Genomic DNA, 12,412 nt, shown 5'->3' with positions numbered 1-12,412 from the left:
CCGCCACGCGGGTTTGATGTATCAGGGCCCCCACGCTACCTGTGATCCCGCTGGGTGAACTCGGAGTTCGGCCCCGGTTCTGTTCTCTCTGGGCGTAGAAAGGGACGTGGAAGCTGAAGATGATTTTCCTTAAGTATCGCCTGAGAACCAGGCAATTCATCCCTTTTAGCCTGCTCACCCCCAACGTCCCCCCCCCCCAAATAAAAACCACATTGGGGACCAAAACATTGTCTTTCCCAGTTCTCCTTTGCAGCTCGACTTAAGTCTCGATTTCTCAGAGGATCTCTCCTCGGTCCGCGCGCTTGCTGCTTTCACTAAGAACGCTCTGTGGTTTCACCAATTTCAAATGCTCCACGGTTGGTAAAACACCACCAACAAAGAACGGAACGGACTGGCCGCCCCACCCGCACTCGTTCGCACCTCCAGGTCCTGCAAGCGCGCTGGTGTGGGGTGTGCGCTCGTGTGGGGGGTGTGTGTGCTGGTGTGTGTGGGGGGGGTGTGCGCTCGTGTGGGCCATGCAAGGCGGGCTCAGAGGCACGAGCCGGGCCAGCGCTGCCCACCGTGGTTGCGTTACACGTCCAGTTTATCACGGTTCCCACCAGGGAGATCCCCCACCAGCGGTTGACTAACTTCGCGTCCCTCTTCCACCCCAGAGGCTACGGCATCCATTCCTACCCCGCCTCCTCCTTGATAAAGGCGCAGCTAGCAGGAGAAAGAACCTTCCTCGGTCTGAAGTTCTAGAAAATGACCACGCATTTGAGAGAAAGGTCGTGCCCGCTTCCCAGATTTCACCTAGTCTGGGCCACGGCCAGGATCGCCTCTCCACCCCCTCCCCCAAACCTAGCGGAGGGAGAGATGCCAGCGCGGTGCAGTCATGCCTCTGGCTTGGGCATCATTGGCTCATGCCTGGAACACGCAGCGGCGAGTACGCACATCTGGCGGCTCGCCCGGGCCGCTCCAGTCCCGATATGGAGAGGGAGGGCGGGCGGCGGTGTGGCCCGTGCACGCCAGGCGGGGAGGAGACGCGGAGCCCCAGGCCGGCTCCTCCCCGAGCTTGCATCACCAGCTCCCTCCACCCCCCCCCCATCCGCCCGCCCATCGCCCCGCCTTCGTCCCTCCTCCACCCCGCCTTCTGGTGCTCTGTCCGGTTCTCCCGGGAAGCTATTAATAGCATTACGTCAGCCTGGGACTGATAACCCGGAGTAAGCGAGCGCGCAGCCAGACGGAGAATTATAAAAGGGGTGATGCAACGCGCTCCCAGCCACAGTCGCACTCGGCGAGGCGCGCGCGCTACCGCGCTCTCTCCGCGCCCTCCCAGCCGCCGGAGCGGATCCGCCGGCCCGCGCACCGGCTGAGAGTCCTCGGTGCCTGCCCGCCCGCCCGCCCGCCGCCGCCAGACAGACAAACCACCCCACCCTGCCCGCCCTCTGGACCCTGGCCGTCCCGTGCGGAGACCGGAGGTGAGTGCAAGTGCGGCGGGAGCGGTTCGCCTTCCATTCCCTTTGCGTGTCTCTAATCACCGGTCCTGGGATCCCCCGCGCCCCCAGCTGCCGACGGCTCCAGAACTTTCGGCTGAGTGTCTCCCAGCCCACTTTCTGCTCCCTCCGCGCTTGGAAAAAGTTTTCTAACAAAGTGAAAGAACATTTTCTTTTGATTAGGGGCGCGAACAGTTCCTAGTGGCGGAGGAGATCCGGAGCCCGTTGGGTCCCTGAGCTCCCGGCGCTTCGGGGGTGTCCGCGGGGGAGAGGGCGTAAGGTGGGCGGGTGGGTGAGTGGTGGCCCGACGGGGTTGTCCCGGGCTATCCCGCTCGCTGTCCCGGTCCGGCTCCATCCCTCACTTCGTGTTCGGGTGTCTCGGCCCCACTACTTCCGAGAGGATCCCTCCAAAGTCGGCGGAGGGGCGCGGTGGCCCGTGGGCTCTTCATTGCGCTGCCCTGGGCACCCGGGGAAATGAATGGGGAGCGGACGGAGGAGCCGGGCTGAAGATCGGCGGGTGGGGGTGGGGGACGCAGCCGCTGGAGATCGCCTAGCGCCCCTTCTCTCCCCGAGCCTTCCTCCGCTGGAGAGGGTTGGAAGCCGCAAATGAAAGTTAGTTGGGAGAGTTTGGAGGTGGTGACCGCTGGTGTCGCGCTGTCCCGGAACCGAGGGCGGAGAGGACTCGGCTCGGGCACCGAGCGATTCCCGCTCCGGTCTTCACACGCTCTTCTCTCCCTCCCAGCTGCGATTCGCACTCGGGCTTTTTTCCCTTGGCGGTTTTCAGGAATTGGAGACCCACGTTGGGGAAGGGAGTAGGGGAGCGAAGCCTGTTGTACAGATATGTGTGAGAGAATAATTTTGTGGTCTAGAGCCAGGACCCTGAGAACTTAGATGGCATTTAATGACCTCGAGCCTCCCCAGCTAAAAGAAGTGTGGCACGTAGACAATACGGACGTTCCCCCCCTCCCCAAAAGCAGGTGGGGGCCGAGGTGGAGTGCAGAGTTGGTACAGATAGCTACCAAGATCCTTTCAGGCTGAAGATCATTTGAGACTTTGGAATGGTGTAACTGAAAAAAAAATATGCAGAGACTTGAATGAGAGAATCTCTGTCTAATGTCACTGACCAGCCTCTGACACTGTGGGAGAAAGGGGAGGTCGCTGTGGGGCATCTCTGTCCACCCTACCCCCACTTTGTTCTCATTGTGCTAGTTCTGCTCTATTCCTACCGCATTCCCATTTTCATCTTTCACCTTTTTTTCTCTCCTAACCATTTTACTTTGTTTCCTTTCCTTCCTTCCTTCCTTCTTCCTTCCTTCCTTCCTTCCTTCCTTCCTTCCTCCCTCACTCCCTCTCCCTCCCCCTCCCCTCCTTCCTTCCTTCCTCTCTCCTGTTCTCCTTTCTCATCCCCTCCTTACCCCTCTTCCTCTCTTTTTTTTTTCTTTTTTTGGGGGTTGGATTTTTTTTTTTGAGATGGGGTTTTGCCATGTATGTAGCCCCAAGGTGATTTCAAACATGCAAAATCCCTCTGCCTCTGGGATTACACCACTGTGCTCAGCATCCTTCTTAATCACAGATGTTTGCTTATAAATAAAGGCATTGCCAAATCCTTAATAGACTTAGAAACAATTGAGGGCTAGAAAGTCTGGGTGTTCTCCCAATGTATCTGTTTCAAGTGTGACTGACATTCACATCTTCTGTTTGGAACTTTTGTGTCCCCAGTTTACAGGGAAGGAGAAATTCACTTTCTCCTCCCCTTGTTTGGTATATAGCACTTGGTGTAGGATAATGCTGCTACCTTTCAGGGTCTTTCTTTGAGGATACCCTGGGTGAGTGGGGATGAGGTTGCACTTTACCGTTTGGAGGTTTAGAGAGAGCAAACTTAACAGCTGCCCAGGTCCACTGTGTGGAGAAGATTCAGCCCCCAGCACCTGTGATGGGCATGGCTTTAACCATCTCTGATTCCTTCTTCCTCATGACCTTTTCCTTCTGTAACCCCTCCCTCTCTTCTGTCAAAGTCTCCTCTGTGATGGGTACCAGGGTGTGAGGTCTGTTGACCTCTGTCTACCTGACTAATGGCTCCGGTGTCCAGTTGCTTCGTTGGTTGATGCCACAAAGCGATGGATCCCTGTTGTGGGGCAAAAGTGAGCAGTGGGTGACCGTGAGAGAAGCTAATGATCATGGACAAGTCATTTTCTTTTCCTTTTTTATTTTTTTATTTTGCCAGTCCTGGGCCTTGAACTCAGGGTCTGAGCACTGTCCCTGGCTTCTTTGTGCTCAAGGCTAGCACTCTATCACTTGAGCCACAGCGCCACTTCTGGCTTTTTTCTATATATGTGGGGCAGAGGAATTGACCCCAGGACTTCATGCATGCGAGGCAAGCACTCTACCACCGGGCCATATCCCCAGCCCAGTCATTTTCTTGTTTTGGGCCTGGATTTACATAGTTACAAAATGAGGACCTGACTTAAATAATTCTAATTTTGGGTGTTCCATGATTTTTAGCAGACCAAGTGTGTGATTTCTTCCTTTTTAAAATTGTCTGTACGTGGAACAAGGTCAGTGATTCCAAATGTTAGCCAGCAGAGGAGGGAGGAGGGAGAACATAGCCAGGACACCACAACAACTTTTTGAGAGAGAAATGGTTTCTTGTGTGAGAACTGGTAATCTCCTAAGTATGTAATGCTAGTGGAAAAAATACTAGTGCCAGCAAACGGTAGGGTAGAATTTACCTAGTGTCTTAGGAGCCCAGGGGTTAATCAAAGTGCACAGGAAGCTGTGACTGACAGATCTGAAGTTCTTGAAGGATCTAGTTAATTCCTAAACTGAATTGACAATATAGAGTTACCCTGAAGTGGGGAAATTGGAATCACAGTGAGTGTGTGTGTTTGTGGGGGTATTCTTCCCAATAGTTGATAGAAGCATTGAGGCAAGCTATCATCATTCCATTTTACAAATAAGTAGACTAATGGGTGGGTACACAAGTTGTGAATGGTAGAGATTGTTTTTTGGAGGTAGTGCCTCTGACCATTAAGTCCAGCCTTATACTTCCAAGTTCTCAAGCAGGCTGGACGAAAAGACCAAACAGATGTGGAGTTAGGGAAGCTCAATATTGAATTTCTAGTACCCTAGGTTGGTTAGGGAGCAGTACTCAGTGGAAAGAGATGAAAATTAAAAGTGAGAATTCAGTGAAATTGTAACTGCTTGGAAATAAAAATCTAGGTGCTGCATTTCCAGTTAAAGAAATAATGAGTGAAGTTTCACTTTCTTGAAAGTGATGAAACTACTAATGACCGGACATGATTTCTGATTGGAAATGACAAAGCAGCAGCAAAATGCAAGTTCTTTTGGTATCAGTTTTGAACAAGTTTATGATCAATGCAGAAGGTCATTTCAGATCTCCTAAAGCCACTCCCCAAACACTGATCTTTCTGTCCAACAAAGGTGATCTCAACTCTGTGTGCTGGTACTGGAATTTGAATGAGGGTCTGGGTGTTATCCTTTAGCTTTTTCAATTTTTTTTTGTGGTTTTTTTTTTTTTTTTTTTTTTGCTAGTCCTGGGCCTTGGACTCAGGGCCTGAGCACTGTCCCTGGCTTCCTTTTTGCTCAAGGCTAGCACTCTGCCACTTGAGCCACAGCGCCACTTCTGGCCGTTTTCTGTATATGTGGTGCTGGGGAATCGAACCCAGGGCCTCATGTATACGAGGCAAGCTCTCTCGCCACTAGGCCATATCCCCAGCCCCCCTTTAGCTTTTTTTTAAACTTAAGGTTGGTTCCACTACAGACACAGCTCCACTTCTAGGTCAGATCTCAGCCTTCTGAGTAGCTAGGATTCCAATTGTGAGCCACTAGCACCCAGCCCTAGGATCTTGACTTTCAAATAAATGATAATAATATAAACAAATTTAATAAAAGTAAATAAATGAAGGCTTCAGTTTCCTTGTGGGGACACAGCCTGTATCTAGGCTGAATCGTTCCATAGGAGATACGTAAAGAACAAACTAGCATGTACCAAGAGGCTGAGCGTTAGCCAAGTTTAAAGAAAGATCAAATCTCCACACATACAATTCCTGTATTATCAAAAAGTCTCTTAACAGAGTCACAAACCATTTCTGTCCCCACGGAAGCCCATTTGATGCTTTTCCTAAAAATATTCCATACCACTGACATTCTTCATTTTCTTTCATCGGGACTGATGACTTTATATAAGAAGGAGTAAAGGGCTGTGAATATGGCCTAGTGGCAAGAGTGCTTGCCTCATGTATATGAAGCCCTGGGTTCGGTTCCCCAGTATCACATATATAGAAAACAGCCAGAAGTGGCGCTGTGGCTCAAGCGGTAGAGTGCTAGCCTTGAGCAAAGAGAAGCAAGGGACAGTGCTCAGGCCCTGAGTCCAAGCCCAGGACTGGCAAAAAAAAAAAAAAAAAGGAGTAAAAATAAAAGGTTCCAAACAGCATACCCCAACCCCTAAAGACTCATAAACTTAGCTTCATGGCAAGACCTCACCCTCCTCCCAAATAGCTAGTATTACGGATGGGAGCCACCAGCATCCAACTCCCATTTTACATATTAGTTTAGGCAGTGTCCATCCATATGGCCAGCAGGCATTGCGAGCCAGGTTTTGGGCCTGGCTTCAGGACAGAATAATGGCAGAGATTCCCTTCCTACACTAGAGGAGCTTTTGGCCATTTACTAGCTAGACACCACGTCTCAAAATGCTAGCAACTAGCCCAAATCACCTGTCCTGTGCCTTACTCTGCCCTTAGTCCAAGCTTCTCCCTGTACTTCAGGGCTGATGTCCATGTCTTTGCTCCTGACTTTTCCTTACCCTGAGGTCTTCTGCTTAGTCAACCTTAAGAAGGGGCTGTATGTTCCCCACATGACCTGAATCCGTGCCATTGCCATCCCTTGCCAAGGACTGGGCAAAGAAGCACACCCAGCTATTATTACCTTCCTCATTCCCACTACTTGCATCCAACTTCCTGGAGGAGAAGCTTCAGTAGTTTGGTTGCTAAATTAAAGGCTGAGCAAGGGTCTTTTGCTCAGTGATTCTTGATTCCAGGTACCTTCCAGATTTCTCTGAGAAAGAGACTGAAAATGGGATTTCAGAATGACCTGATTTTTTAAAAAATAAAATATTCTTCCTCTTTGAGAGTGATGCAACATTGGGCATATCTGCACAATGGCCAAAACTAACAGCTCTCATAAGAGTTCAGAATAACCTGAAATGCTAACCCTTATAAACTTTAATTAAGCATTTAGTCCATGTCACTGAGCTGTGTATTCTAAACCTGTTTTACTCATGACAAGGATGGCATGCAATACAAACAAGTCAGGAGCCCAGGGCTGAGGGGACGGCCCTTTGGAGTTGGACAGGGCCCTGGCATGGGGGAGGGGAGGACTTAGTCCCATGCCCCCAGAACCCTTGAAGCAGTTTGGGTTTCAATGTGTTTTTCAGCAAAATGATGCTTCAGCACCCAGGCCAGGTCTCTGCCTCGGAAGTCAGTGCCTCTGCCATCGTCCCTTGCCTGTCCCCTCCTGGGTCACTGGTGTTTGAGGATTTTGCTAACCTGACACCCTTTGTCAAGGAAGAGCTGAGGTTTGCCATCCAGAACAAGCACCTCTGTCATCGGATGTCCTCTGCACTGGACTCAGTCACCGTCAGCAACAGACCCCTGGAGATGGCTGTCACGAAAGCTGAGGTGGGTTCCACCACATATTTTCACTTATTGAGCACATATTTTTATCATACATGGGAGCCCCCTGCCCCCCCCCACCCAGCTTCTGCTCAAGGCCAGTACTCTACCACACTAAAGCCAGAGTACCACGTCTGGCCTTCTCTGGGTGGTTTATTACAGATGAGAGTCTCATGGACTTTCCTGCCCAGGCTGGCCTGGAACTGAAATCCTCAGGTCTCAGCTTCCTGCATAGCTAGGATCACAGGCTTGAGCCACCAGCACCTAGCTGGGTGCATGTTTTATAGGAACAAAACCAACAAAAGAACTGCCCTCAGGAGGTTTATCTTCTTCCTTGGCGCTTATCTTTATTATCTAAAGACAATACATAAAATAAGTAAGTGAGCAGGCCTGATGATGCCTGTCACCCTAGCACTCAGGAGACCAAGGCAGCAGGATCTCAACTTCAAGGCTATCCTGGACTGTGTAATAAGACCCTGTCTCAGAACAACAACAAAAAGAATTAGTGAAGGAATAGCGGGAGAGACAAGTGCAAAGGAGAAAAGCAAGGAAGGGGGACAGGGAGAGAAGGAAAGGCTGGGGTTGCTGTTTTAAGTCAGGTCAAGGAAAGTGGTTTTGTGAACAGGGACTTGAAGGGTGGGAACCATGTGGGAAACTGGCAAGAGTGGAATAGAGCACCAAGGAAGGAACATGGTTGGTATAGGGTGGGCTGTGGAATAGGATATAGGAATAGGAATAGGGTGGAATGTGGTGGTGGGAGTGAAAGAGGGAGAGATAACACCGGGTCTTATAGACAGTTGTATAAGTATAACCATGAGATATATACACACACATGAATGTATGTACCTACATATGTATGTAACTATGGGAAGCCATTGGAGGGCCTCTGAGCAGAGCAGGGCCATGGTCTGACATTTTAGTATATGATTATTCTGGCCAAGAATGGGCAGTAAGGGCATGCCAGTATGTGTAAAATGTGAGAGAATGGAGCCATCCAGGTAAGGGAAAGAGGACCAGCTCAGGATGGATGCAGGGCAGGTGCTGAGAAGTAGCTGACTCTGGATGTGACTTGAGGTGGAAAGCTGCTTTGCTGATGGAATGGAATGTGGGTGTGGAAGAAAAAGAGCTCAGGCTGACATTCAATGTTTAGACTTACACAGCTGGGAGAATCGAGTGCTTATTTGCTGCTGGGGTTGGAACTGTAGGAGACTGAGTGGGACAAGAGCAGGGGAGTCCATAGACATGTCAAGCAGGCAGGTATGTATAGAAGATAATCTGCCAGAGACACAGAGGTAGATAGAAGTCAGGGATGTGTGGATGGTATTTAAAACCATGATGAATTGAGGTGAGGTCATCTTTTGTGTTGCATCTTTCTGAGGAAGCAGGGAGTATGACCATTATTTTCATCACTCCCAGCGCCCAATTGCTTAGATAGCACAGAGGGGCCAGGTAGCCAGCTCTGCCATTGCTTATAGCAGTGCTCACAGACTTGGGACCAAGTGTCCGCTGGACGTTCACTTCTGTCTGAGACATTTGCTGTGATTTGTACTTTCATAAGACACCTGAAGTAATAGGCATGGTGATACGTTTGAGACATGGACAACGGTGATGGCTTCAGAATGCCAGAGCCAAGGTCTTGCAATGTTGTTGGCCTTGCCATCATAGTTGCAAGAAGGGGATATTTTAGAATGACCAAAGGCTGGCAGTTGCAGCCTTTGAGCAGGGAGTAGTGGCACTGACTCAGAAGAACTGGTTCCAATGGAGGCTGAGGGTTGGGTTATAATGATATCAAGTACTTGCCTAGAATGTGTAAAGCCCTGGGTTTGAGCCCCATCACTGTCAACATAAAATCATCACCATCACCATCATCCTTATTATTCTGTAATTACTCCTGCCTAGAATTGATCTAAGGATTAAGACTTTTGTGAAAGCTCTAGCTGGGACTATGCTTCTATACCACTAGGTGTGATTAGAGGCATTATCTCTACACCCACTTCCCCTCAGAGGAGAACACAGAGGGGACCACAGAATGTGTGCTGGTGTCGGTCCAATATTGTACAGTTCAAGGAGATTCTTTTTTAGATAACAAAATGCAATGGGAGAGAAAGAGAAGGATGTAGGGGTGTGGAGGAGGGAGGCAGAGAAGGGAAGGAGGGAGGGAGGAAAGGAAGGAAGGAAGGAAGGAAGGAAGGAAGGAAGGAAGGAAGGGCCTGTGGGGGAGGGAGCGAAAGGTTTTACACTAAAGTCAGGTGCTTTATTATTTTTTTTTCCTGAGTCACTTTAGCATTAGGTTAGCCCTAGTTGGCTTTGCAGGTCATTGACAGCAGTATATTGAGTAACGTATCATTTTGTGGTGATGTTCAACATAAGCCTTTTAAATTTCATAGGTAGCCCCTGAAGAAGATGAAAGGAAAAAGAGGCGACGGGAAAGAAATAAGATTGCTGCTGCCAAGTGTCGGAACAAGAAGAAGGAGAAGACAGAGTGTCTGCAGAAAGTGAGTGCTTTCCAGCCTGCTCTGCTTCTTTCCTGCTCACTCCTGTCTCCCAGCCTGCTCTGCTTCTTTCCTGCTCATACCTGTCTCCCAGTAGCCTCTTCTGGCTATTGGGAGCAGAGTTTACAAATCCCCCAGTCATGTTTTCCTAAGAAGGGACTTGTCATTGGCAGCAGAAATGCTAGCATGCAGACTGAAGTAGCTACATCATGGATGGGACTCTGAATATTGAAAAGGCAGGTGTGTGAAGTTAAACATGTCAGACTGTCTGATGTCCAGACTTCCATCAGCCTTGGCAAGTCGGTGCTTATCTAGAAGCTTCCAGGCTGCAGGTTATGCCAGCCCAGTTAAAGAGGTTTCACTTACCCACTTTCCTCAAAAAGAAACTGCCAGCTGTTACTTGGTTCACTGTGATGAAAAGCCTTTAATGAATCTCTTCAAACAAGTTATTTCCTTAATCTGCAAGCAGTGCTTATAGTTTCTTTGCATTCCTGTCTGGATCTGAGCTCTGCCTCTATTCTCCAGCTAGCACCCCTTGAGAAAAACCAGGAGGACAGCAAGCATGGGCAGGCCACAGTGCCTGCAAGTCTTTTCTGATGGCTGTGTCTGCTCCCCCATGCAGTGTTTTATGCCAGGTAATCACAGTCTCTGAGGGCTCTTGTTGATTGCTTCAAGTCAGTGGAAATTAGGAAGTTTAGTGTTTTGACAAGCAGTTTTTCCCCCCCTGAGGAGATCAGCTTCGCATGGAGATCAGGACACGAGAGACTAAGCAACATGAATGTCTAGATTTCCTCCCTGATTCCTAAGATCCTTTCCAGTCCTTCTCCCTGGCCTCGGATCCCTTCTAAACCATGCCTCTGTTGCTTGGCCTCCAGGAGTCAGAGAAGCTGGAGAGTGTGAATGCTGAACTGAAGGCCCAAATCGAGGAGCTGAAGAACGAGAAACAGCATTTGATATACATGCTCAACCTGCATCGGCCCACGTGTATTGTCCGGGCTCAGAACGGGAGGACTCCAGAAGATGAGAGAAACCTCTTTATCCAACAGATAAAAGAAGGCACACTGCAGAGCTAAGCACCTGTGGCAAGGGGACAACTGAGGACTCCTCATTGAATCCTCCTTTTCCACCCCAAACCCTGAAGCCATTGGAAAGCCAACTTCCTGTGCACATCTAGCATCCCAGAAGCTGAGCATCATTGAGGCAGGAGGGCCCATGACCACTCTACTGGGCCTTCCCACTCTGCCTCAGAATGAACTTTGGACCAGGGCAACCTTTGTGGCCACCATTGCCACAACTTCAGGATTTGGTCCTTCATACACTGGCTATTCATAGATGTTCCAGGTGGCCCCGGGTAGGGCCCTGCCCACTTTTCAGGATGCCCACTTTTCAGGAATCATTACAGAAGTGTCTGTACTTTGGATGGGTGGGTAAGGTGGGGTCACCTCCTCACTGCAGCTGCCACCATCACTCCTAAGGGACTTGGAGTGAATGCATTTCTCAAAGTTGTGCAATGGCCAGGGTTGGGCTTTCTAGCAAATATGCTGTTATGTCCCAGAGTTACTGTGTGCAAGGCATTCATTTCAAAATTAGGCATTGTGCTATTTTCATGTTCGTGTCACACACTGCTGGTGTGACTTTCCTGTGATTTTCCTCAGATCTAGTTTCTGGGGGTGGGAAGGCTCTCACCATGGACAGAGTTTCACAGAACTGTTCAGCTGGCCAGAAGTTTGCCTGCCCAGGAGAGTAAAAATCATCTTGTTGGATAGCAGAAGCTAACAGATTGTCAACAGAGGACACCGCTCCCTAGACACCCGAGAGTAAATGAAGAGTCTGTAGGCAGGACAGCACACCTTCTGTGGTAAACTCAGTTACTGTGTCGCAGAAAGAAAGTCCAACTTCCAAAGGGTTAGGACTGTCTGCTCAGTGACTCAGGTCAGGAGTTATTTCAAGGCCAGCAGGGCCAAAGAAGATTCCGTTTTTCCTTTCCTGGGGTCACAATCACAGTCCATGGAGGCACATTTCAAGCCAGGTGGTGCCCAGGTTGTGGCATTATTGAATGTCAGATGGTATTGTTTTTGTCAGGTAGCTGTTTTAAGAAATCTGGCCCAGAGCATGCTTAGCTGTGAGAAGTCCCTCACATTGGCCACAGGACTCTGGCTACTGTCTGTTAAAATTCTGATGTTTCTGTGAAATCCTCAGAGTGTTTAATCCTACTCAATAGTATCATTACAATTTTCTGTAAGAGAAGATATTATTTATCCCAGCATTCTTGTCAGTATAAATAAATATTGGAACCAAGATGAGACACATGTGTTGTGCATGCTTCTCTGTTCTTTTAAATCTATTGGCTGTTGAAATCTAGCGACTCCTACTTCCCTATTATGGGGTGGGAGAAAACCTGTCTTTTCTATCAAAGTGTGTTGCTTAAAGGTTTCTGCTTTGGCTCCGTTTTTGCCTAGGCTCTTGTCAAGGAAAAGAGGAACTGCTTTGGGATAAGGGAGGATTTTTGAAATGTAAGGTTTCTTTTCTAAATGGAGTTAAGACAAATCTCAGATGGTTCAAGAAATAGCAGAGGATGCAGGTATATTTTGAGATCACGTGTACTGCAAATCTTATTTCAAAGTCACCTTATGTAAATACCTTTTATTCTATTCAAACTAGCCAATCACAAGCAGATCATGAACCCGCACTCAACCAATCTGAGCAGAGGGGCAGGGCCTGCTGCATTAGGGATAAATAGGCGAGCAGCCTG

The 12,412-nt window shown here is 49.1% G+C and overlaps 1 protein-coding gene across 3 annotated transcripts; it reads left to right on the top strand.

Annotated features, from left to right (window-relative positions):
* Positions 1 to 1,199: 1,199 nt before the first annotated feature.
* Atf3 (activating transcription factor 3) lies at positions 1,200 to 11,964 on the top strand. 3 transcript variants are annotated; one of them, XM_048357626.1, is made up of 4 exons: positions 1,200 to 1,460; positions 6,931 to 7,174; positions 9,556 to 9,663; positions 10,536 to 11,964. In XM_048357626.1, the coding sequence occupies exons 2-4, from the start codon at positions 6,935 to 6,937 to the stop codon at positions 10,731 to 10,733; spliced, it is 546 nt and encodes a 181-aa protein (XP_048213583.1). In that variant the 5' UTR covers positions 1,200 to 1,460; positions 6,931 to 6,934; the 3' UTR covers positions 10,734 to 11,964. The 3 variants fall into 3 exon arrangements, with proteins under 3 accessions (XP_048213583.1, XP_048213585.1, XP_048213584.1); XM_048357628.1 differs by having other exon boundaries at positions 1,203 to 1,460; positions 7,065 to 7,174; XM_048357627.1 differs by having other exon boundaries at positions 1,203 to 1,460; positions 7,061 to 7,174.
* Positions 11,965 to 12,412: the final 448 nt, after the last annotated feature.

Source organism: Perognathus longimembris, chromosome 11 (assembly GCF_023159225.1).
Source record: "Perognathus longimembris pacificus isolate PPM17 chromosome 11, ASM2315922v1, whole genome shotgun sequence".
Lineage (NCBI taxonomy): Eukaryota > Metazoa > Chordata > Mammalia > Rodentia > Heteromyidae > Perognathus > Perognathus longimembris.
This window is presented reverse-complemented; position numbering and strand designations above follow the sequence as displayed.

Coding starts and splice junctions, on each gene's coding strand:
- Atf3 (XM_048357626.1), top strand. CDS start 6,935: ATGATGCTTCAGCACCCAGGCCAGGTCTCTGCCTCGGAAGTCAGTGCC. Junction 7,175..9,555: donor TGGCTGTCACGAAAGCTGAG/GTGGGTTCCACC, acceptor TAAATTTCATAG/GTAGCCCCTGAAGAAGATGA. Junction 9,664..10,535: donor AGACAGAGTGTCTGCAGAAA/GTGAGTGCTTTC, acceptor CTTGGCCTCCAG/GAGTCAGAGAAGCTGGAGAG.